The sequence below is a fragment of the Oryza brachyantha genome, chromosome 6 (genome assembly GCF_000231095.2).
Source record: "Oryza brachyantha chromosome 6, ObraRS2, whole genome shotgun sequence".
NCBI classification, from domain to species: Eukaryota; Viridiplantae; Streptophyta; class Magnoliopsida; order Poales; family Poaceae; genus Oryza; species Oryza brachyantha.
In genome coordinates, this window is record NC_023168.2 from 196218 (window position 1) to 221484 (window position 25267).

Below are 25267 nucleotides of genomic sequence, written 5' to 3' on the forward strand. Positions count from 1 at the left end.
GCTTTCTCGTACTATATTTTTATTTCTGAACCTTACGAACGCATCACCTTGTTTATTTATTAGGATTAAATAACTTTTCGTAGCGTAAGAGTTGGTATGACAGTTTTATCTTATCATAACATTTTCATTATGCATGGCTAGATAACGTGACATCCTCACTAACGTGTCAATGTAATTTAATCATGTCATATGGAAGATTGGTGCCATTATTAACACCAAAATTAGACATGCCGATAAAAGATCATATCTTAGAGCTGATGGGTTAGAGCTATGAGGATGAGCTCGATGGAACGAAAGTCGATTGAGCTAATTTTAATTACCCATAACAAAAGACACTTTTTACAAAGAGATAAGGCAAACACTAGTTGGATCATGTTCAGATATAGTTTAGTTTTATTGCACATATTAATTTTTCTTTTTCTATTAGAGATAAATATTGACAGTTGCTTATAAAAATGTGCACCATCTATTATATATATAAAGTAACGGAAAAAGAAACCTCTACGTTGCTCCTCACGGGCTAGAAACTCTGAGATTAATCGAAGAAAAATAAAAAAAATTGAATCGGACACTATAAGATAAAAGAAAGAAAAAGCAGTTTTTTTAATCAGACTGCAAGATTTACCATAACTCCCAAAAAAGATGAGATTTTGAAGGAGAAGATATATAAAGTAACGGGAAAAGAAGTCTCCACGTTGTTTCTCACGGGCTAGAAAGTATGAGATTAATCAAAAAAAAATAAAAAAAAAGAAATTTGAATCGGACAACTATAAGATAAAAGAAAGAAAAATCAGACAACTATAAGATAAAAGAAAGAAAAACAGTTTTTTTAATCGGACTGCAAGATTTATCATAACTCCCAAAAAAAAAAGACGAGATTTTGAAGGAGAAGATAAGGGGCTCACGATCACGAACAGGAGACGCGGGTGCGGAGAGCTTGTTAACCTTACAAAACAACAATATGCTCAACACAAAATTCGTGCATCGTCGTCACCTCTTAGAAGTTGTTGGCGAAACGATCTGTTTGTTGGGTGCAGCGGTTAAGTTCAACGTCCAGCACTTAAAGTGAGTTCTCAGACTTCTCGTCACCCTGGTAACAGTATTAACTAGATCAGGGGTATTGTTTGGAGATATATTTATAAACGAAAAATAATTTATGAATAAGTATTTTATATACATATTCTTAGTATGAAAAAAAACTTCGATAAAAAACCAAAATCAACATTAAAATTATAAACTTCGGCTTATAAGTATAAGTAGAAAAAAAAACGATGTGCATATCTTTTTTTGGTTATGTCCAATACCCTGATCAAACATGTATAGTTACTATTGTACTACTTTGATTTAGGATGTCATTCGTTTCTTGAATTGTTCTAGTTGACCACTTTACGCAATTTATTTTGGCCTGATAATTTAATATTTGCTATTCTCGATCTCATTCCATCTCAGATTCTCACTCAATTATTTGGTTTTTGGGGCAATTTTATTCTTATCCTTGTTTTGATGTCTAATATAATTTTGCCTCTATTTTTAGTTTTTTAAAAAAATTGCCCCTGGTTTTTAAACTAAAGCCACGGTTTGCCTCTCTTTCGAATGGACAACAGCTCAAAAAACATAGACAAAAATGAAATAAGAGCAAAATCAATATAGACATCAAAATAGAGCTAAGAACGAAATTGATCCCTTGTTTCTTCTCTTCAACCTTAATCTCTTTAAAATAACATAATCCTTGACGGAAGTAGGAATAGTGCTTCTACAAAGGGCAGGAAAGAGAAGATGAAAAAAATATTTCCACGTGTCTCTTTTTTACTTTCAAGCTATGTGACCTCGTCTCGTCCATGAAAAATGCGCTATGGAGAAAGGAAAAATGCTGCCGCCACAGCCCAAAGCACACATCAGAGGACCAGCATCGCAACATACGAACGTACACTAGTAGCTTGTGCTCCCTCGTTTCAGTGTAAATCTTTACAGCATTATCTAGATTCATATTCATATAGATGGTAATGAATTTAGACACATATATAAAATATATAACAAGGCATGAAAGAATTACCATATGAAACGGAGTATGAAACGGAGACAGTAGTTTACTACCACTATATAATACTGTATACTACATCACTTGCTAGCAAATCAAGCAGCTGGATGCATGGCGATCTTATTTGTAATTCTGATTGCTAGTAGCAAATTGACATGCAAAAAGCAAGTAAAGCGTTTACACTGTACAAGCTCATGTGATGCCCTTGGCTGCCATGCTTCTCTGTCCCTGGTAGCAACAAGTCTAACCTACCTCCCTCTTCTGTACAGAATCAAACATATCCTGAATTCTGAATCGTCCAGCTTGCTTTCTTGCTTCTTGCTGCAAAAGGCTGATTCACCTGGAAGGCTTCTATCATCCCCCTTCTTCATAAACATCGAAAATCAACAGTGGTTGACCATCTACATTTTCAAGTTATCCTTCGGTTAACTTCAAGCGTGGAACAACGTTCATTGCTTGCAGTTCCTGAAAATGAGGGGAAAAAAAGGACCAAATTAAGTTATATGTATCGTCAAGGACTACGAGCTCTGAATGCCTGCACTTAAGACACATTATGCTGGGAGTATATTTGAGCAACAGAAAACAGGCAAGCATTTGAGCCTGTAAAATCTTCGCAAGGCTCATTAAAACTATTAAGATGAACGCCCAAAGGAACCATCTTCACTTCCCCTGCTGCAGTACCTGGAATAAAAGCTTGCAAGCATACGGCATCCTCATCTTGGCCATATTTTCTCCATTTTTGCACATGGAACAGTAGGAAGCCTTCAGCTTATGATTGTAATAGCCTAACAGGCCACATTTTCTGCAAACCTGGAGGCCATAAACAACCACAAAAGACACATGAATGTTTTGTCAATTCAACTAACACCATTGGCAAAAGAACTCCTCATGATGCACATTTTCTTTAGTTCCCAAGATGGTTGCCAACAATTGGCCAAGTAAGCTGCTTAACAGATCTCAAATACTAACATAATGCAACCTGCTAAAAGAAAGGTTTTAAAACATCTGAAACGTTGCAACAAAATGTTGCCTATAAAATTGTTTACTTCCAGGCTTATCTAACCAGTGAAAACACAGGCTTTAATTATTGTTAAGCCAATTGGACTTGGAAATTGCAATGGGCTACAAGATATGCATAATTGCATACCCTATAGAATAGACAGAGGCACAGCTAGCTATTAAATGGCCATTCCAGCCTACAGAGAACCACAAACTACTTCAAAGATTACCTGCACTTGATATGGATCACTCGATATTAGTAGGCGTTCAAAGATTAGCATGCTAGCACCGTATGCGATTAAACAGTCACGCTCCATTTCACCAAGACGTAGGCCTATGAAAATACAAGAAAAAATGTCAGGAGATGAGACAGACAGAAGGTAATAGACTCCACGGTGCTTAAAATGTAAAACCTCCATCACGGCTTCGCCCTTCAGTAGGTTGACGGGTCAGCAATACTCGTGGTCCACTAGCTCGAGCATGCATCTTATCAAGGACCTGCAGAAATCCATATGTACGAAACTATTTATAGAACTATAAAATAATACAACCTCAGGCAACCTGAAAAGGCATTCGCAGGCCCCTATTAGGTTGAAGAAACCCAGGAACCACCCCCCCCCCCCCAAACCAGAAAAAAAAAAGTGGTTATGCCAAGGTGTTTTAGAAATTTTTTTCAAACAAATTTAAGACTGTGGCCCTAAGGTTTTCATATGATTCATTTACTTCTTTATATCCTTGCTATCTACCTTTTGAAATTGTAATTCACTAGTCCAAGACTTGAGATCTGTGTACTTTGTTCATATAAACTTATGCTACACTTCATGCATGAAGCCTCGGTTTAAAGCCAAGTAAAAGGAAATAAGTCAAAAAAATGGATGCCTACCATGTGCTTCAACTTCTGGTAGTAGATGGGCCCCATGAATATATATGACTGGCAAGGATTGCCTAAAATTCCTGAAAGACAGAAAATGCTCTAAGGAACAGTCTGCACCCACACAAAACATATAAACAAAAGCGCAAAGGGGAGAAGTTGCCAGGGGTAAGAAAACAACTAAATGGATCCAAACTTTCTTTTTTTAGAAATGTTTTCTTAAAAGGAAAAATGATTCAAGTTTTGAACTTTCAGGATGCTTACAAAAGGTAGCTAACTACACACTCAAACATATATATGCATACAATAGGGAGCTTTGAGGGCCAAAATCTGGCCACAATTTTTTTTCTAGAAAACAGTGGTAAAGCTTATAGTAAGCTAACCCCCACTCTTTTTTGCTACTGAGATGAGAGCTAAGTATTGCATATTTGGCACTTATATAAACATCAACCAAGTGAATCCTAGTAATTTTTAGTTAAAAAGCAGCCATAACTTGTTTTATTTGATTACTAGCTTCAGCACCATGGATTTTAGTTTCACGGGAATATAGTCTGTACAAAGTTCAACTAAGATGGAAATTTAAAGATTATGAATTTTATACTATAAAAGAAAAACTAACCTGAGTACAAGAGATCTTTTCCATTATAGCTGAAGCCATGCTTTATCAGAGTAAGGCTGATTTGCAAACAAAAGGAATGTTACAGAACTATTGTAAACAAAATTACCAGCATTACCATGATGGAAGAGTACCTTATATCTTCAACCTTATCAGCAGTACCACTTGATTCTCCAAATGCACTGCCATAATGAAATTGACCGCAAGACAGACCAGCCTTCCCCCCAAGAAGTTCAATCATTTTACCTATCGTCATTCGACTGGTGTGCAAGATAGTCAGTCAATCTAGATAAACATTATCGCACAAAACGTTACAAGGTTAGGAGCACACTAACTAATGTAATAAACTATCAGAATTTGATGCTATAATGGTTTTAAGCATGCCTGATTGCTCATTGTTAATATAACCCTCTAGTGCTGGTGCAGAATTTAATGTAAGGCTGGTAAACCTCTTTTGGACAGGTTTATCTTGCATCTAAAAGTGTCATAATCATGTGCACAACTCATATCTTTCACAATTGCTCAGAAGCAATGTAGCGTCCCAGTTAACTAGTTCCAGCATTAGGAACACCAGAGTCCCCTAGGATACTAGGATGAGTATCTTCAAATTCGGAACATGAAAAGTGACTCGTATATACCAAAACAGACCTACTATCATGAGTGTCCGACACTCCGACTCTGAACTGCTTTACATGTTTCAATAACAAAAATAGAGAACTACAGCTTCCACAGTGGATCTGCTGGAACTATTACTACCAGAATTGCTGAACAGAGTTGCACAAGGCATGAACAAAAACTTTACCAACTAAATGGTTCCAGAAAGACATATACTCTGTTCCTTTTTGTGGCCTAAAATTTGTGTCATCGACCATTTCAATTTTGACCCTAATATAATACTCCCTCCATTTCATAATATAAGACGTTTTAGCTATGCCTAGATTCATCTATTGATTAAGTTATATTGTTTGTATATATGTCCAGGCAATACCAGAGAGTCTTACATTGTGAAGCGAAGGTAGTATAATACACATGGCAGTAATAATTGTATCAGTAGATTTGTCATGAAGAATGGATTAACAATATATTTGTATGTAGAATTATGATAGCAGGTTAAGAAAATCACAAGAAAAATGAAATAGGCATAGAATATAACCAAAGAAAATATAAAACCTTGGAAATCCATGGGGATTCATAATCAAATCAGGGCATACTCCTCTCTCAGAGAAGGGGAAGTCTTCCTGCTGAACAATGGTACCACAAACACCTTTTTGTCCATGTCTACTGCTGAATTTGTCACCAACCTGGATCACAAATAGACATTCCGAGTTTTACATTCATCTCTGGAGATGTAATCAACGAAATTCAACAAAAAGAAAGTCATACCTCTGGCCTCCTAGTGTGACGGATAATACACTTGATGATTAATTTCTCATCTGTATCTGAACAAAGCATTACACGATCTACAACAGTAGTCTCACCATCAACACCTTTGTAGACAGCGGGCGAGTCCTTATAGTCCCTGGTAAGTAAGCAATAAAGCAAAGCATTTAAGCCAAAGGATTTGCCACCCCTCACTAGTGACATTTGAGGATTCACCACCCTAATCTCGCCGCCATGTGGTTCTGGCCACACACGTCATCGACATATGAGTGGGAAATAATTGGCACAACTCAAGTCCCCCATTACAGAAACACAAGAAATGAAACTCACCTGTCTGTTAACTGAGCACCACCAGAATCCCTCTTGGTACTTTTGGGAGTTTGCTTGTTCACATAGATATCATGATTACGTATTATAAGACCTGGTGCAGCAAACCCATCTTCATCTAATGCCTGTAAAAAAGTTCCCCTTTTCTTTACAAGTTATCATAAAAATACATAAAAATATAGCATCCCCTTAAATAAAGTATAAAAGTCAAAGGTAAACTGAGTGCTCCTTTTGCAGATCTAAATGGGATGGATGGGTCTCTCTCTCACTCCCCCCCCCCCCCACCCCTCTCTCTCACACACACACAATGAACCATTGTTCTAAGAAAAAGTGGGCACAAGAAAATCTCAGAACAACGACTAGAATCAATTATATTTTGTACCCGCATGTTCTGCTTTAACAGAGAACCATCTTTATCCCTCTGGGGCTTAACAATCCTGTCTGAATAACCACCCTCATACTTCTCCTTTGTCACAGTGTACCTGCAGGATAAAAACCAAATACAACTATATAAATGAATACAACAATACTACATGCAAGCTCCTAAACGAGAGCAAGTAAAAGAGCATTGTTATTTCAAGTATAACATTACTTTTTCATCGCTATGCAACGACCAAAACCTCGGTCAAGGGAGGATTTGTTCATTACAATTGCATCTTCAATATCATATCCACTATAACTCATGACAGCAACAGTTGCATTCTGCCCAGCCCCGAGCTTATCATATCCAACCTGAAAACATTTGCAGGTAAATATACAGCACACTGACATACTTTTACAAGGAAAAGAAGTGAGGACGAACCAACTCAATAGTTTTTGTTGTAAGGAGGGGACGCTGCGCATACACTAGTAAATAGAGTAGAGAATCTGCTCGGAATAACTGCAGCACATTTCAAAGAAACACAGTTGCATCTCAGAACAAATGCCAGAACACAACACCACAATTAAGTCAAACATTATGCATAATAAAAGTAGTTTTATCCAAAATCCAGATTTTTTTTCTGTAAAGAAACAAACAAAAAAAACTTCGCAGCATTTACTTATAAAAAGAGTCAATCAGCTTCTTGCCTGATTATACGCAACATTTCCCATCGCTTGCTTACCCATAGCACACTGCAAACAAGTAACTGTGATTAAAATATAATCCTAAAAATGTTGACACACACACACACACACATACACGTATTAACAATCTGCATCCTTGCCTGATATGTGTTACGGGGAGACTGGTTATGATGTGGATAGGGAATAAGTCCAGCTACAACTCCCAAGATAGTCAATGGCTCTATTTCAATATGTGTGATACTGCTTCTTTGAACATTATCCTGATCCTCATGCTCATACAGTGCAATCTGTTTGAATCATCACAAACACAATATCAATAAGAAAAATAAACCACATAGAAGACAAAAGAATCCTGATATACCAATGCATTGTTTTCTTCATTGACGTCAAGATATTCGATTAATCCATCACGCAGAAAATCATCAAATGAACGAATACCATCCTAGAAGATAAAACATGATGTGAGATTAGGAATAAACAAATGATAATAGAAAAACAAACGCGCAGATTGCTAACTCTCAGTTCTTTCATATGATGTTCCTTGACCCTTGATATCCCCTTATCAGCAATTATAAGTGGGCGACAAACACGGCCACCATCAGAAGCAATGTGAATGCAATGCTACAAAAAACAGTGACAAAATCAGCAAGTCCAACACAGTTTTCTTTTAACAAAAAAAGGTCCTGGTCACAGTTAAACAACCAACAGGACTATACTTCTTCCAAAGTGAACAGCATAAATGGTATGTTTATTGTCCTGTCTGCAGTTTCATAAGATGTGTATGTAGTATGTACAGACAGCACATTACTGGTCCAGTGAGAAACCTAACCCAGCAAAATGAGAATATAACCATTCTAGCTCCACAAATTTAGCTGTCACAAGATCTAGAGGTGGTTTAACAGATTTTATCCCATTTGGAGGGAAAGACATCAAATAGGAAACATGTATCAAAGATAATTCACCAATGCAAGCCTGATTTAATCCACTTTTCAAATTAAGTGACAATAACTCCCTCCGTCCCAAAATACGGATACCTTTGTAGTTCAAAATATCTTAAGGGTCCACAATATTCTTTCACATCAAATTATGGTAGTGAAAATAAGCTTATAATGGTGATCCATTCCTTTGAGGAAAGTCAGAACTAATAAATACAAATTTTGATTAGAACATAGGTTTTTCCATTAATTATCAGTTGCTAGCCACGGTCTTCATAACCATTATGCTAAAAATATTCCAGCAAGTAGTAATAATCAAGAAAATGAACAATACCTGCTTCTCATTTACAAAAATGCTTACGAACTCTCCAATTATACCCGAACGACGCAGTTTTCTCATAGCATTAGCAAATCTCTGGAAAGCAAACATGGGAAGCTTAATGAAAATAAAAAATGTCAAATAACACAAACATGAGGTTTATACTGAGCAAGACCTGAGGCTGTCTGTGTTTCCCCAGTATTAATCCATTGAACATGACCAAATATGAACCCGGTGCATGAATTTCTTCTCCAGACAGAAGTGATAAATCTTCCACTCCTAGACTATAACACTAGTAAAAGAATAACATAAAAAAGTAAAATATATAAGATTATGCAGAAAAGTTACACTTAAATCATATATCAAAGGATGCAGTGGAAGTGAGTAAATAAAGGAAGTATCAAGGCAGTTTCAACTAGAGTTAAATAGGAATGAAAATGAAGTGATCAAGGAGAAGATGGTTGTTGTCCTGTGCATTGCAGTAGAATCTATTCAGTTTAGGGAATAATTCCAGCACACTTCTATTTTCTTGATTACAAAATCCAAAGGCATTAAAGATTCATCAGCTATCTTAAATCGTCAAATATCATGAAAAAAGAATATGCAAAGGAACAATAAAGATAATACCAGTTCAACAATACTAGAACAATATAGGGCACACACAAAAGGTTTACACTTCACACAACATAAATGAGTAGACATGGTCACATGTGCACAAAACACAAAGAAACATAGAACACCCCAACCGCCCCCACACCACACCCCAACAACAACAACAAAATAATAAATAAACACACACACAACCCAAAAAAACTGAATTAGGAGAAGACATACCAGATTCATAAGTGGGCCTTCCTCTTGATCTGTTGTAACGTGGGTCAACAGAGCTAAATTTTTTGTCAACCCACAAGCCTCACCTTCAGGAGTATCACATGGACAAAGCATACCCCACTGTGATAGTAAAGAATATTAAATTTATAACATGATAGACAAAACTTAAATTATGACATGTGCTGCCTCTTTCTGAAATACAAACATCATAACCATTTTATACCCACCTGACTAGGCTGCAAAGCACGTGGTCCACTTGTTTTCCGGGTCTTCTCAAATTGTGGTGTTATCCTTGTCATATAGCCTAAAGATGCCATGTAGGATAGTCTTGAAAGAACCTGCATAAAAAAATTATGAAATAGAACCGCATAAGATCTGTAGAAAAGAGGAGAATAAAACTAGTAAATGAATAGATACCTGTGATACACCTTTTCTATGCATCCTAAATCGTTTAATATCCCAATTTCCTGTGGAAATAGCCCTCTCTAAACCATGGGTTATGATATTTTCCTTTATATGCTGCAGAATAATGAAAAAAATACAGTTAAGACACCATGAGCATCACAAAGTGCTTCATACTTTCAAAGATTTTATAGCTTACAACATACTTCTTTGTAGTCTAGACAGGAAAACAAATTCATGTCAATATAATATGCACAGTAATAACAAAAGGGTAATTAATATTTCTTGTCCATATTAGTAAACACCTACACAAGGAATAAGCTGCACCAGCACACTACTAAGTATGAATGTATGGGATCACTACTAAGTATGAATGTATGGGATGAAAGTTTCTCTTGCAAAGTTGTAAATAAATGACCAATAAGTGCCTCCACCCCCACCCCCCCCAACTCACACCACTAGGCACACGGATCTCAACAGCATAGAATAAGGTTAGTTAATTTGAAATGGCAAATTGTCTTGCACTCCTTTGTAGTTTTCAAGGCACTTCCAGATGTCAAAGTTAGAAGGTTAGCAAAATTACCAATGAAAAAAAAAATCCCCTCAACCTGAGGGTAACGTAAACTACCATGAAAAGCTGTGTCAAATTGGATTATAAAGAGAATTTGTTCAAAGAAAATAGTGAAAAATGGATTGAGTGCACTGTCAAAGTATGTCACTGTCAAACAGAAAATGATCCATCTATATATGCATAAGATTCTCATACCAGGCTTAAATCCAATGGGCTAGAATGGATCCTTTCACTTGTTCTGTTCATAAGCTCCACAGCATTGGAATTCATAGTTTTGAACAAATCCTTCATGAAGGAATGATGTGAGAACATAACAAATGACATCTACTGAAACAATAAGAGAAGAAAAAATACCTCAAAAAGCAGGGATATTAGTTGACCAGACAGCTCTAGCCTCTTATTTCCTACATAATCCTGGAATAAAATCAACAACAAATGATGTCTGATGAATATATGATCTATCAAATGAGTATAAATAATTTTTTGAAGCATGTGGTGCTGGAGGACCACCCCTACTCTCCTAACTTCATATGTTGCTGCTCGATTCAGAAACCTATGCTGTTGACCAATGTCCGAAATTGAAGAATATTGCCACTTGATTCATTAGGTTTATAGTATTGAGACCATCAAATGGAGCATAGTAGCTCATAAGTCAAAGAAGCCATGATTAAGGTAGCCAAGTTAATTCTTCTATAGACCACGTCAATATATAGATACATTTTCATTTCTTAAAAGGCATTGATGAGAGGGAAATATATGGCTTATGGTAGATGGAAAAATTTTCATAGACAATGCACAAGCAAACTCACCTTGTCATCAAAGGTGTCAGCATTCAAGATTGCATCCATCATGCGCCTTAACATAACAGCTGTGTATATGCACTTTGGTCGGAAATTCCCGCTGTTAACCTATAGGAGAGTTGGTCATGCGTGCGAGAAAAGACTTTGGCTGCAAACCTAGGTAATTTATCTTACCGGAACATGTGCAACAAAAACATCACGAAGGATTGATTTTGAACGACCTTCCTGAAAATGAGAAACAGAAGGGAATGTAGATAATTTTCAAAGCAAAGTTTGATACATGTAATGGAGGCAGTAACTTAATGTCTAGGAGTAACATGAAATCACAGTTTGACGCATGTAGTCTCTAATAGTCAGTTTCAAAACATAAATCTGGAAATTTTATATTTCAGCATATATATATTTTTAATGATCAACAATATGTAAGAGGAGAGAGGAAAATATACCTTCTGATTTCCTGTACCAGGATACATCACCTAGAAAGAATACCCCACAATATCAGTACAGATCCACATTCAATACATATAAACAACTAAATAGCAAGATTAAATTTTTTTTTCTGCTAAATACACTGCCAGTTTGAAAAAATGAAAAGGAAAAAACCATAACATCCTTCAGTTGTTTTATGGAGTGAATTAACGGATGATACTTAAACATAGCCTCAAAAAGAGTATTCAATGTGCTCTTTCTATTTAATGCTTCCCTGGAAATGAATTCATGGATGCCACTAAAACATATTCACTATGTATATTCTATTTAATGCTTTTGAATTCATGCATCATTCAAACCACAATAAACATTTTAACTCAATGATGATAGTAAATATGCTTTTCATTTTGATGTTTCACCTTATCATCCATGTACTGCAGTGCTTGCTTCTGTGTATAGATTCTCTCAAAGGCACATTCCTACGAAAGATGTTAACATTTTAAATAGCTGTCAGCTCATGTGAAAACATGACATAATGACATGAACTGTTGATAAGACATATGGTTGTTATCTGGACTACATGAGAAAAATTGAACAGTTGACACTAGTTCAAAAGAGTTATACAGTCGCCAATCTTCTCAAGAGAAAACCTTGAAGAGATATACCTGAATAGATGGATATAGCAGATCTCCATATCTTGGATCTCTTCCAACCATTTGTACAACCTCTTGGTCACTTTCCATCCCCATCGCTTTCATAACCACTATTATAGGAATCTATAAAGTTCCAAGCTTAGAACTAGATCATGAAACATCCAGAAGGTCTTAACTCTTGAGCACATTCATCAAGTGTCAGGTGCCAAATTAATGAAACAGAAGGTTATTCAGATCATACAACAACAATAACATCATTCTTTACTCTCAAAAAAGTTGAGGTAGGCTCCAGGTCAAACCACATGAAACAAATGGGGGGAAAAGGAGGTTCTAGTTCAAGAAAAATGATTTTCTAGTATGCACTGGGAAAATAGCATTCCATACAACACTGACAGGTGGGTCCAAGGGACATCTGGAAGTGGAAGAACATTGTTGCTTTACAACTTGTAAAATTTTTGCAAATGGGCTTTATGAAGACTTGAAACATTATTTGAATGAAGTGTTGTTGCATACCACGCACTATGACTATGGTGGAACTGGGGGATTGTAGAAACTAGAAAGCCATAGTGGGGGCACAAATGTGCTATCATGCCACAGCCATAAGAGTGCTACAAGAGTAATTGCATAAGCACCTACCACCCTGTCTGGTGTCTAAAATATCAGGGGTTGGGCTACTTATATAAATGGCTGGGTAGATCATAACGGTTCTTCAGGTTCTGTCAAGCCAATGTATCGCAAGTAACAAACCAACGTGATTTCACCTCAAATATGCCTTTCTAGTAAGCTCCTTACACAAAACGTATTGCAATCCTATCTCTATCTCACTTGTTTCCGCCGTTCCACCATGGCTAGAATCAAGGGAAAACATCCCAAATCACCTAATATCATATCACCCTCAGTACCTGGTTATTACTTACTAGTTACTACATATAGCATTTGAGAAAATAACAAGGTGAGAGAATTCATTAAATAGACAATTAATTTATTTTGGATAGGTTAGGCAAGTATTAAGATGTAATGTGCAATGGACAAAAGTTAACAGGCCTCTAACAAAGCACCAGACACATACCGGCTTAGTGAATTGATTCAACTGTAGATAAATCTTCTCCTTCTCCATAAAAATCACAGTTTTGCTTTTTATTTCATGTGTGCTGCTGGTAACAGATGCAATCACCCTACATGACAGAAAATATAAGTCGCTTGGCATAATATTCTAATCAACAAGTATTGAATTGTAGCCCATTTCCCTAGGGGTCTAAACTATACAAGAAAATGAACACGAACTGAGATGTCATTCACAGAACTCCAGAAACAAGTGAAGAACAGAATTCAAAAGCTATGGGTTTAATCTTGATTATTAAAATTACAAATTAACTGTTTCTGACACTACTTACCTGAATCAAACTTAAAATCTGATAACATGACAAATAAACTGTACCAAATTAATCGCTATTAATCGGGTAATCAGTCCCCTGACCTCGATTTGGCTAGTCGAAACGATCAGAATGATCAGGTTTCTGATCGTCCAATTAGCCGATGATTAGGTCCGATCAGCGATCAATCCAGCGATCAGAAAGGAGTAGCAAACCGATCAAACCTGTGACTTTTGGGCCATTCTAGGTAGTGTTTACTGTTTAGTCCCCCACCCCCTCAGACACAATGTTATCTGATCGTCCGATTAATCGCGATTAATCGGGCTGATCGGTCCCCTGACCTCGATCAGGGCATTCTAAACGATCAGGCCGATCAGGTTTCTGATCATCCGATTAATCGGCGATCAGGGGTGATCAATCGGCCGATCAGATGCTCCAAACGATCAGGCCGATTAGGATGTTTTGAGCCAGCCTAGAAAATCTTTTGTCACTTAGAATTTTAGTTGAGCCGGCCCATTATTTGTAGGGTTTCTTTCCCTCAAAGGTAAGTACCATCTAACCCTCAAATAATATCTCTATTGTTGCATATTATGGTGCACACTAAATAGTATATAGAATTATTATGTTCCGGTAAATATACTGTACTACTGTACCGATCAGCCTCGATTAATTGGGCTGATCGACGATTAATCGTCCTGATCGACCTGATCGGTGCCATGGCGATCAGGTCCGATCAGCCGATCAGACAACATTGCTCAGACATCAAAGCTCAAAGGTATGTACCATCTAACCATCAAATAATTCCTCTATTATTGCATTTTATGCAGCACACTACATAGTATATAGGGCTCTTATGTTCCGGTAAATGTACAATAGTACTGTACCGATCAGCCTTGATTAATCGGGCTGATCGACGATTAATCGGTCTGATCGGTGCCATGGCGATCAGGTCCGATCGGCCGATCAGAGAACATTGAACTGTACCATAATTCAGGAAATGCTCAGACATCTGTAGCTAAGAAACATTGAGCATTGTTGCCTACAGCACTAGACTAAACATGGCTGGGACAACTAGACACCATTACAGATCAAATCATTCAGCTGGATACTGTCCAACACAGCGATCTAGAAGAAATAACTGACAGAACTTGCATAGTTTCTAAACATTTTATAATATGATAACAGGAGTGAAGTCCTTGTTTAGACATTTCAACATGCAACATGACATTGAACCACAAGTTTGAACATCCAAATCCAGGACAAACAAGGTACTATACAATATCCCCCATGATAAAGGTGGCACACTAAGTAACACTTAACTTAAATGAAATTTAGAAGGCATAAAAATCCACTACATTCACAAAGATAAGTTGTTGTTTTTGTTGTTGTTATTGCGATCACCAATGCTAGATTTTGGTTACATTATCACAAGCCATGGAAACTATACTGCCTTATGGTAACAGAATCACTTGTTAGCAAACAATAGTAGATTTTAGTGCCACATCATTACAGGTGTAGTTTATAAAACTACTATTGATAAACTAATATCCTTCTTCTTTTACCATAGGTTTGTCTTTTGCCTTCATGAAGGAATTCTGTCTTTTCAAATGTACGACTTAATTAAGTTGCCCAAGCTATGTACGTTACAACAGCTTAAGGGAATTCCCAGAAAGAGAAAATTTTGACAGAAATCACAGAATGGATGTTGCTTATGACAGTTGTCAAACCCTCTAAATACCAGAATATTATGGTAAGTGGTAGAAAAATTTAAAAAAATTGAATAGGTCTAATCGAACAACTTTCCATCACCTAGGATACACCTTAGAAACATAGGTAGACACAGTACATAAATAAGTTATTCAGCAAAGAGTGAGACCTTCTTTTACTATCGGTGTCGATAATAATACGATTCTTTGATAGCTGTTCTTGTATAAGAATGACCTGAAATTCATCATGCACCAAAAAACAAGTCAAAACGAAAACAGCATGACAAGCTGGAGAAAATTGTTTCAATAGATTTAATTACCTTCTCAGTTCCCTTAACAATGAAGTAACCACCAGGATCAAGTGGGCACTCGCCTACATACACATGGTGAAACATCAAATAACCAGCGAGATAAAATGATCGTTGTGTCCAGAAAAAAATGACTAACCATATCTTGCTAATTCAGCTTCATCCCTGCCATTCAGAACGCATGCATAACTTCTAAGCATAATGGGCAAGTACCCGATGATGAATTGAGGCTGAAAATTGAAATCAGAAGATAAGTTACTTTACGCGCTAAAGCATGTAACAACCATTTGATGCTGCAATGGTTATGTGCATTCAAAATAAATAGCATGTATATTTCCAGTTGGGTTGGGGGAAGATTGAGTGCTTGAAAAAAGACAATTGACAAGTTACCTTCCTTTTCAGCTCATACTGCTTTCCAACAGTGTATTCAATATCAGCCAACACAGGAGCAGAGTATCTGAAGGAAGAAAGGAACATGTTGAGAGCAAGCATGATAACTGATAGCTGAGAGGGGAACTTGTAGTTGGCACAAAACATGCGCACTTATAAGTATATGTGTGTGTGTGTGTCGTGGACAGCTTTCATTGTCATGGAAGGGTAATTATGAGCATGTATTTACAAGACATTGGTGGAAATGGGGCAGCGGGAGGGAGGCTTACGTGCGATCGGTAAGGCGGCAAAAGTGTGGAGTGATCTTTTCGGCGATGTATTCAACTTGTACGGAGGGCACACCAACCCTCACATTAACGTATCTACATGAAGATGAAGAATGTAAAATAGATAAGAGTATGTATGTAATGAGTAGGTAAAGAGAAGAGTTGCAAATTTGCAGGGTGAGGCAACTTGCCTAAGGAAAATAGAGGGATTGTTGCGCGCTTCGATGCGATTGTTTGCCTTGACAATGTTCTTGATTCCCTTGGTAATGAAGTAATTGAAGGAGTCGATGTGCTCCTTAACGAGGCCTCTAACCTAGAGGGGAGCAAAGAAGAAGCAGAAACGAGATGAGATGAGATAGGGGCAGTCGGGCAGATAAGAGTGCAGCATAAATAATACCTTAAGGAAGGCGGGAAGGAGCGCGAACTTGTCGACGGGGTTGCTGACCGGTGCAGCAAGCGACCTGTACGTCGGCGACGGCAGCGCGTTGGGGTCCTTTGCCGCCACCGCCACCGCCATATCTTCAGCACTGGGAACACAAGGAAGAATGAGGATTCGGAAGCAGCCAAGCAGGAGAAGAGAAGAGAGGAGAGGGTGTACCCTTCCATAACTTGATCGAGTGCAGCGGTCATGACGGACGGCGTTGGCGGATGTCGCTCCTCCTCGGCAGTGGCGTAGCCAGGAAATTTTTAGTGGGTAGTCCTGTCCAAACTCTAACAGCGCAAGTTGACGCGACATAAAAAAATTGAACACCACAATTAAATGTATAGGTGCAAATTTAGTTAAAATATGATATTATATAGAAATAACATCTTACAACATCGGTACTCGGCTAATTCAAAATGTTTAAATACTACAACATATGCAACATAGATAGTTCAAGTATAAAACATGTTACATATGAATAGGAAATTGCAGGGCAACTATTTAGACTTGCTCTCTCTTAGTCATGAAGAAAATTATTATCTCTTCCTCACAAATTTTGGAGAATATACCTTCTTCAATATATGTGAGTGAGCAATTATTCAACAAATCATCACATAGCCCAATACAAATCCAATAATAACAAGTTAATAACGAGATGTCACATTTAGTCATTCAATTTTCATTTGAGCATGAGAAGTACTACAATTGCAATGGATTGGATATTTTATATTTCAATTAGGAATTGAAATTGCAATATTTAACGGTGGGTTCACTTACTCAGTATAGACAGAGACAGGCTAGGGTGCCGAGCGGAGGCTGGCGGCGGGGATCAGGACGGCGCCACTGCACGTCTGCGGTGGGCGAGGGCCGACGGGTTAACGGGGCGTGGCCGGACGCCGGGTGCTCGGCGGGCGGGCGGGCGAGCGAGTGGCGACGGGAAGGACACCGTCCGCCGGGCGTGACGCGAACGCGAGGCCGGGCCGGGAGAGGGACGCCGCCGCCGCTGCTCTGTTGCTTTGTTCCCAACAGCAAGCCCTAAATTTTCTACTGGGCTGGATGGGCCATTCCCTCTCTACTACTGGGCCGATTTTCACGGGCCCACCCACCCTAGCGCGCGGGCGAGAGAGGAGAAATCCCAGACCCCGCTGCCCAACCCCCGTGGCCCAGCCCACACAAAATACCCTCCACTTAATTTATACCACCTTTAAAACTTTTTTTTCACCTAGAAATATGTGAATTTGACACCCATATGATCTTTTTCAGTACACATCGACGACCTTAAATGCATTGGCTGTAGTATACTGGTGAACTTGTATATATGTGTAGTTCATATATTTGTTGACCGAAGGTTAGGTATACTAAGAAAAAACTTTCAAGATGATCTAAACTGCAATAATGTAAAAAATAAAAAATATATATAGGTTTAAGTGTGGTACAAAGTGAAACAAAGTGGCCCAAATTGGATTTTACTTTTGTTATTACTTACTTACTTATTCTATTCGAATTACTTTCAAAACATTTGAATATATTCGATATTAAACTCGTGCCGTCATATATTTTGAGTGGAGTACAGTGGTCCAAACAAATATTAAAAATAATATATGGCTTAAAAGATATAAACCCGCAAAGGCTTCATGAAAAAAAAATGATACGTTTCACATTAAACAGTGTGTAATTAATTTTGAAGTTACTGTCTTGCCTTCCATATGACATCATATCAGTCACGTATAAAACGTGCGTACCTCAGTGTGAGAGTTCATGGTTGCCACATGTAATTAGGCTACCCTCTTCGTGGCTTCCATACATGTACCACGTACGTACGTGTGCTAATTAATTAATTAATTAATTAATGTTTGATTTATGTGAATGTCAAAGACAGTGCATGGATCGACCTGTCAAATTATATATATATATAATGAAAATTTCCATATATTAATTAATGGAGATCTCTGCCCAATTCAAATAGTGATAGTATACACGTTGAACATAATTGTTATATATATACATTTCTCAATCAAGTTTATTTAATCCATTCATGGAATCCATGGAAGTACAACAGAACAGTGTGTACTGTTACATAATATTAGCTCAATCAGAGGCAAATGGAGCTAATAATCAATCACACGATAAAAAATATAGCAATAAATTACAAACCGGCGCCCGGCCATATATATATATATATATAAAAGCTAGGATGGGTAGTTTATTATACAATAACATATATATTAGTAGCGGTGTAGGTAGTTTTGTAATAATTAAGTTTTAATTAATTATATTAATAAGTATATATAGTAGTTAGTATATATAAAAATATAACTAATTAGGTAGTAGTAGATTGTGATAATAATAATAGATATAGATATAGAGAAGAATAGAATTAGAGGCCAAGTGCGTTGCAGTAGCCCCAGAGCGTTTCGGCGGAGATGCGGAGCCTCCTCTCCTCCTCGTCGGTGAGCACGAGCTCGGCGGCGACGCCCAGCACGCCGGCGCGGCCGAGGCGAGCGGGCAGGCTGAGGAAGAGCTCGCGGTCGGCGGGGACGCCGCGGACGAGGCCCTTGGCGAGCACGGAGACGGGGTGGATGCGGTGCTGGTCGCGGAGGAGCGACCAGGCAATGCTGGCGACGGAGTAGCCGATGGCCCAGGAGGTGTAGCCCTTGAGCTTGATGACCTCGTAGGCGCTGCCCACCACCGCCCGCCGGATCCCCTCCAGCGCCGCCTCGTCGAACTGCTTGGTCTTGCTCGCCGCCGACGACCTGTGGTTCTTCTGCAGGTGCGCTAGCACCGGCATGCCCGCCACGCTGATGCTCGACCACAGCGCCACCGAGCTGTCGCCGTGCTCGCCGACCATGTACGCCTGCACGTCCTGCGCGCTCACCTCCAGGTGCTCCGCCAGCAGGAACCGGAACCGGGACGAGTCCAGGTTGGTGCCGGACCCGATGACGCGGCTCGCCGGGAACCCCGACAGCTTCCACGCCACGTACGTCAGCACGTCCACCGGGTTCGACACGATCAGCAGCAGCGACTCCGGCGACGCCTCCGCCGCCGCCGGCACGATCCTCCTGAACAGCGACACGTTCCGCTGCAGCAGGTTCAGCCGCGTCTCGCCGGGGATCTGCCGCGCCCCCGCCGTCACGATCACCAGGTCCGAGCTCCTCGTCAGCGACACGTCGGTGCCCGACACGATGTTCACGCGCGGGAGGAACGCCGCCGCGTGCTGCAGGTCAAGCATCTCGCCACGCACCTTGTCGGCGACGGCGTCGATCAGGACGATCTCGTCGGCGAGGTCCTGCGTCAGGATGGTCTGCGCGATGGCCATCCCCACGTTGCCCGCGCCGATCACCGAGATCTTGATGAGCCGCCGCCGGGGCAGCGCGCCGTCGCCGTCGGCCAGAGACAGGTGCCGGAAAAATGACGGCCCATCGGCGTCGAACCCGAGCTCAGACAACGACGACGCCTTCTTCATCTTCTTCTTGAATCTTGAAGTTGCTTAGCTTGAGCTTGATTATATATGGAAGCTATATATATGCGTATATAAACACTAGTAGTTTAGACAGTGATCAGCAATTAATGTTGGGTATATAAGCAAGCTTAATGTGTGCTCTATTTATAGAGTAGTAGCTTACCACTACAGTACTGTTAAAAACATAATTTGACCATGAAAATTTTATGAGTTGAAAAAGGTAATTAGTGGCATGATTGTGCTTGATTAGTGAAAAACCGAAGGTGTTTATAGCTGGTTTTGCACGAACAATTAATGGCGGCACTACTGTTGGCTTTAACTTGTGGCACTTACCTAATTTCTATGTCACTTCCTTAGTCCACTTTAATAAAGTTACAAATACACATGCATGTATGTTCTTAAGAAAAAGCATGTTACTAGCTAGCTAGCCAGTAGTAGTAACTTAATTAGTGGTCAGCACGAATTAGACGACGGGATCGCAGCTAATTTAAGACTAGATCGACGTGGGTAGAACTGAATTCGAGAAGATGAAAACCAGGTACTGGCAAGAAAACAAAAGGGGATCATGATGTGCTAATTAGGTTAATTGATGTGGATCGATCAGCTGCTACCTTTCATACATTTTCGGTTTGAAACGACGAGCTGAGTGACAAAACGGTGGCCGCCAGCAACGACATGAAACATCGATCAAATTGATCGATTCTAGCCCAGATCATCCTGACAGTGACAGGCCTGATAAGATAATCAGCAGTAATGAGATGAATGGCCTTGAGAAGCAAGCTATGTTGATAGGGCCATTTAAGGGAGTAATTAGTTCGTGGCCATGCATGATCCTGGGTTCTGAGATTGCCCCTGGTTTAATTATGAAACGCGCATGGTTTCCTAAAATTAAAAATGTTAGTTGAAAAGGTGGGTAAATTGATTATAAAAATATGATCGATAAGCAGGATGGTGTCTCGATCGAGCAGTCTCCGTCGAATGGTCGATCGAATCAAAACCAGGAATATGAATGTACGCACGCATACTTTCTTTGACAATGACCAACAAAAGTTGGTTGATTATTCGACTATCTGGATTAATTAACCCGTTCGCATGCATATGATGACTTAATATTGGACTTTGGTCGTCGACCAGCCGGCCAGTTTCTTGGAAGCATCGATCCGTCCATCGATCGATCGATGCAGTTTATTTCCAGCACGACCGACGATGTTGATCTGGGCCAGAGTCGATCAATTATAGGCAATCCTGCAGATCTATCAAGCTGTGTACTGTGTGATCTGTATGTGACATATTTTCCTTGCTAGTTTTTCAGACCTTGGAGCAGCTAAAACTTAACCTGGCCTACAAGCTAGCTACTGGTTAATTTGGAGGCGTGAATATGCTGCACTCTGCACCATCGATCCCAAACTTATAATAACAAATTAAAGCTTCTCGGCTAATCGATATTAAGTCGTAATTAGCTCTGGCTGAATATACCTAGGAGTACATCTGTTCTTTCTGAATGTACGTGATACCATTGTCCATAGCTAGCCACCATCAAACTTCCCAACTAAAGTAGCAGATGTTTAATTAGAGAGCTAACAATATTATTTCTGTGTTGATGTAGATCCGAGATAGTAGCTCTCATAGCTGATGAAGATCCGGATCGTTACATTCTTCCAACAATTCAACAATTATCTATCAGTTGATCAACTGCTATTGACCTCACTAAATAAGATCGCCTAACATATACTACCTCCCTCCCTAAATCCCTAAATGTTTGACACCGTTAATTTTTTTATACGCGTTTGACTATTCGTCTTATTAAAAAAATTTACATAATTATTAATTATTTTATATCATTCTATTTAATGTTAAATATACTTTTATGCATATATATAGCTTTACATATTTGACAAAAAAAATTGAATAAGACGAAGAGTCAAATGTGTATAAAAAAGTCAATGGCGTTAAACATTTAGGAACGGAGGGAGTACAATATAATGTACAAAATTAATAATGAGTTTATGTTGGGCACTTTGACAATTTAAACTATGGTCAGTCAACTATCCTGCACCAGAAATATATTAATCTTAGCTCGAGTAAAAATTGCATCATGATTACAATATATATATATATATATATATATATATATATATATATATATATACAACCATTATATGACGTGTTTTACATATACCTTACTTTTACAATTTATTCAGTTCCATTAACATTACTTTTACATCTAATTATCCACGCGATCAATGTGCATCTCTGGATTTCCCAACAATCCAACAATTGTCTATTAGTTGATCGAGAACGTATATTGGTACTCTCAGATGACTTTGTGAGATGACCTCACTAAATAAGAGCGTCTAATATGTACAGTGTACTAAAAATATCAATAAATTTGTGTTGGATAGTTAATTTGACAGTTTAAGCTGTGGTTAATTAGTCAACTATCACAAGCCAAAAATCTTGAACAGCTAGCGTAACGCCCGACCTTCGCTACCTATAAAAGAAAATATATTATAACATTATTTAAAATAAATAAAAATATATTTTCTATGAAATGTGTTACACATGTTTTTTCTTTAGGGAATATTCAACCTAACCTGATTTTATATGTAGCTATCCTTTTGAATTTTATTATTTCTTAATATTAAAAAGCTCAAGGGATGACCTATAAAATTTTCAATGGGAGTACGTGGGGTAGCAGATCCACTGTCACTACTGTACGTATTATTAAAGGGGTATAGAAAACTGCAGCTTACTGCATAGGTATTGCCGTATTGCTACAACCACATTGCAGATCATAGTTACTTTTCCTTGTACAATTTCTGCAATCTTGTTTACTTTTGACTTGCTAGAAATTAAATATATAATATTATTTATGTCAAAACAAATACAAAACAATAGATTTTCAAGAACCTAAAATCTCTTTTAAGATCGGCTGGACCATATGGGTACTTCATCAACAATACTTTAACATTCAACTATTTTATTGACTATAAAATCATGAGAACCATTATCTAAAAATAAAATCATGAGAACAATGAGCTGAAATATACATAATTACATATAATCGATCGATTCAAATTTAAACACAAGCCATATATTATAGTCATGGGGCACAGGATAGTCTAGACTTCTAGAATGAGAATGGTAGAGAGTACAGTTAGTTCAGCTACTTAATTGCTTAACTTGGATGTAAATATGCATGGCATTTGCACCATTAATCCCAAACCCTGTAATATCAAGCGTCAGCTGATCTGTATTAAGTTGTTAGCTTCGATCGGTTGAATTCACAGGAGCATCTGCTCTTTCTGTATGTGATAGCTACCACCAAGCTTTCAATCGATTAAAGTAGTAGATGTTTAGAGACCTAACATTGTTTCTGTACTCAGGTAGATTTGAGAAAGTGGAAAAACTATATATATATTGTTCCATTTGGTAATTTTGTGAGGTCAGATATTTATTTACATGATATAACTAAATTTTCTGACCATGGATCTATGGGCGAGCTTGCTGAATGAAGATTAATTATCAAATTATCAATCACAATGACAAACCATGTCGCGTTTTTTTTTCTCTTGTAGTTGTCGGAAGATCAGCTACAAGGAGAAGATACGGAGATGTAATTGGGTTTGGGTGCACAACAAACACACTTGTGGGCCTCGGATTCGCGTATCACCCAAAGAAAACCCACAATACATACATAGTATCGGCCCAAGCAAATACATGGAAGCCCATCTGATCATCATTAATTTCCGATCATCTGCAGCATCGTTCACTTCTTCTTTTAATTATTTTTGTGGAGACAAGTGGAGAAGGAAGTAAACTCCACGCAGGAACGAAATAAAAAGATCAAGAAAGAAATACTGCATCATCCATCATGCATGTGTTGCTTAACAGTTGTTAATAATTGTTCGATCACAAACTAACTTAACTCCCTTCGATTCCAACTACCACGTACTACGTCCTACAGGCTACAGCCCTACTTAGTTAACTCCAAAACTATGACCCGTTTGGTTTACGAAAAGAAAATATTGGGTGTACCATCGATGTTTGATCGGATATTAGAAGAGGTTTTTAGACATGAATGAAAAACAAATCCCATAGCTCGCCTAGAAACTGCAAACATGATTTTTTAAGCCTAATTAATCTGTCATTAACACACTTGGTTTACTGTAGTACTTATGACTAATTATGAACTAATTAGGCTCAAAATATTCGTCTCATGATTTCTCTCTAACTATATAATTAGTTTTCTTATCTATGTTTATTACTCTACTTAGAAACTAAACTAGGCCTAATTAACAGCTCCCTGTGAATAGATCATACATGAGGATTGCTTCGATGGATATGATGGGCATGTTTGGGGAATCTTTAGATTCTGAGAAGCAGTTGCATGGTAGCCAGCTTCTGAGAATCTGGAAAAGCTCCTAAACTCAGCTTCTCCAGATTCTAGATTCTTAATTCATTTTCCAGAATCTGCAACTATAGATTCTCATAAATTGTGGAATGTTTGGGACAGCTTCTGGCAGAAGCAGCTTCTGAGAAAGCTGCAGCTGAAAGAAGCTCCCCATACAGATCCGATGTGCGATAGCTAGCGTCGATCGTTAACTCAAGACTTTGGCATTTCTCCGGCTTCATCATGCAATTAAAAATGCTAGTTGTAGAGCTGTCATTGTTGATGATGACCACAGTACGTACTATCTAGTTTAGCTAATATATATAAACAAGCTAGCTAGCAGTAATATACATAGTACAGCTGTACAAGAAAACTCTATTGAATAAATGAATTGTTTCCTTCCTCTAAAATAATTACTACTATGTTCGACTGGTTCTGAACGACACTCTCCGTTCATAACAAACGAGTAGTTTTTATAAGAGGAAATTGCAAGACCATCATTATAACTTTGCTACACAGGAGATATATATCGTTCTGACCTATGTGTCATTGACTCGCGTGTGTTCCACATGTCAGTGAGATACTAATGACATATCTCTAACTTTACAAAATCGTAATGGTACGGTTGTAAAATTTTCTTTTTATAATACCTGTAATATACTCGTGCTAACGCTACCATTCAGTTTAAAATGTAAATAAGATGTTATAAAT

The 25267-nt window shown here is 38.3% G+C and overlaps 2 protein-coding genes across 2 annotated transcripts; both read right to left on the reverse strand.

Annotated features, from left to right (window-relative positions):
- Nucleotides 1-1938: 1938 nt before the first annotated feature.
- LOC102713002 (DNA-directed RNA polymerase III subunit 2) lies at nucleotides 1939-17658 on the reverse strand. The gene is made up of 39 exons (XM_015838886.2): nucleotides 17481-17658; nucleotides 16878-16990; nucleotides 16677-16806; nucleotides 16471-16592; nucleotides 16283-16375; nucleotides 16014-16080; nucleotides 15763-15853; nucleotides 15636-15688; nucleotides 15486-15550; nucleotides 13306-13411; nucleotides 12249-12359; nucleotides 12003-12062; nucleotides 11601-11630; nucleotides 11329-11379; nucleotides 11164-11262; nucleotides 10709-10768; nucleotides 10550-10639; nucleotides 9799-9900; nucleotides 9609-9719; nucleotides 9385-9501; nucleotides 8726-8842; nucleotides 8566-8646; nucleotides 7813-7917; nucleotides 7658-7738; nucleotides 7437-7583; nucleotides 7300-7344; nucleotides 7034-7111; nucleotides 6824-6963; nucleotides 6614-6713; nucleotides 6235-6356; nucleotides 5908-6043; nucleotides 5695-5825; nucleotides 4659-4784; nucleotides 4528-4583; nucleotides 3921-3991; nucleotides 3451-3535; nucleotides 3268-3371; nucleotides 2720-2848; nucleotides 1939-2503 (listed from the first exon to the last, which is right to left on the reverse strand). The coding sequence occupies exons 2-39, from the start codon at nucleotides 16907-16909 to the stop codon at nucleotides 2453-2455; spliced, it is 3495 nt and encodes a 1164-aa protein (XP_015694372.2). The 5' UTR covers nucleotides 16910-16990; nucleotides 17481-17658; the 3' UTR covers nucleotides 1939-2452.
- Nucleotides 17659-19077: 1419 nt separating this feature from the next.
- LOC102720434 (L-lactate dehydrogenase B-like) lies at nucleotides 19078-20169 on the reverse strand. Its single transcript, XM_006655619.2, has one exon. It carries the CDS (start codon nucleotides 20164-20166, stop codon nucleotides 19081-19083), a length of 1086 nt encoding a protein of 361 aa, XP_006655682.2. The 5' UTR covers nucleotides 20167-20169; the 3' UTR covers nucleotides 19078-19080.
- Between the last annotated feature and the right edge of the window lie 5098 nt (nucleotides 20170-25267).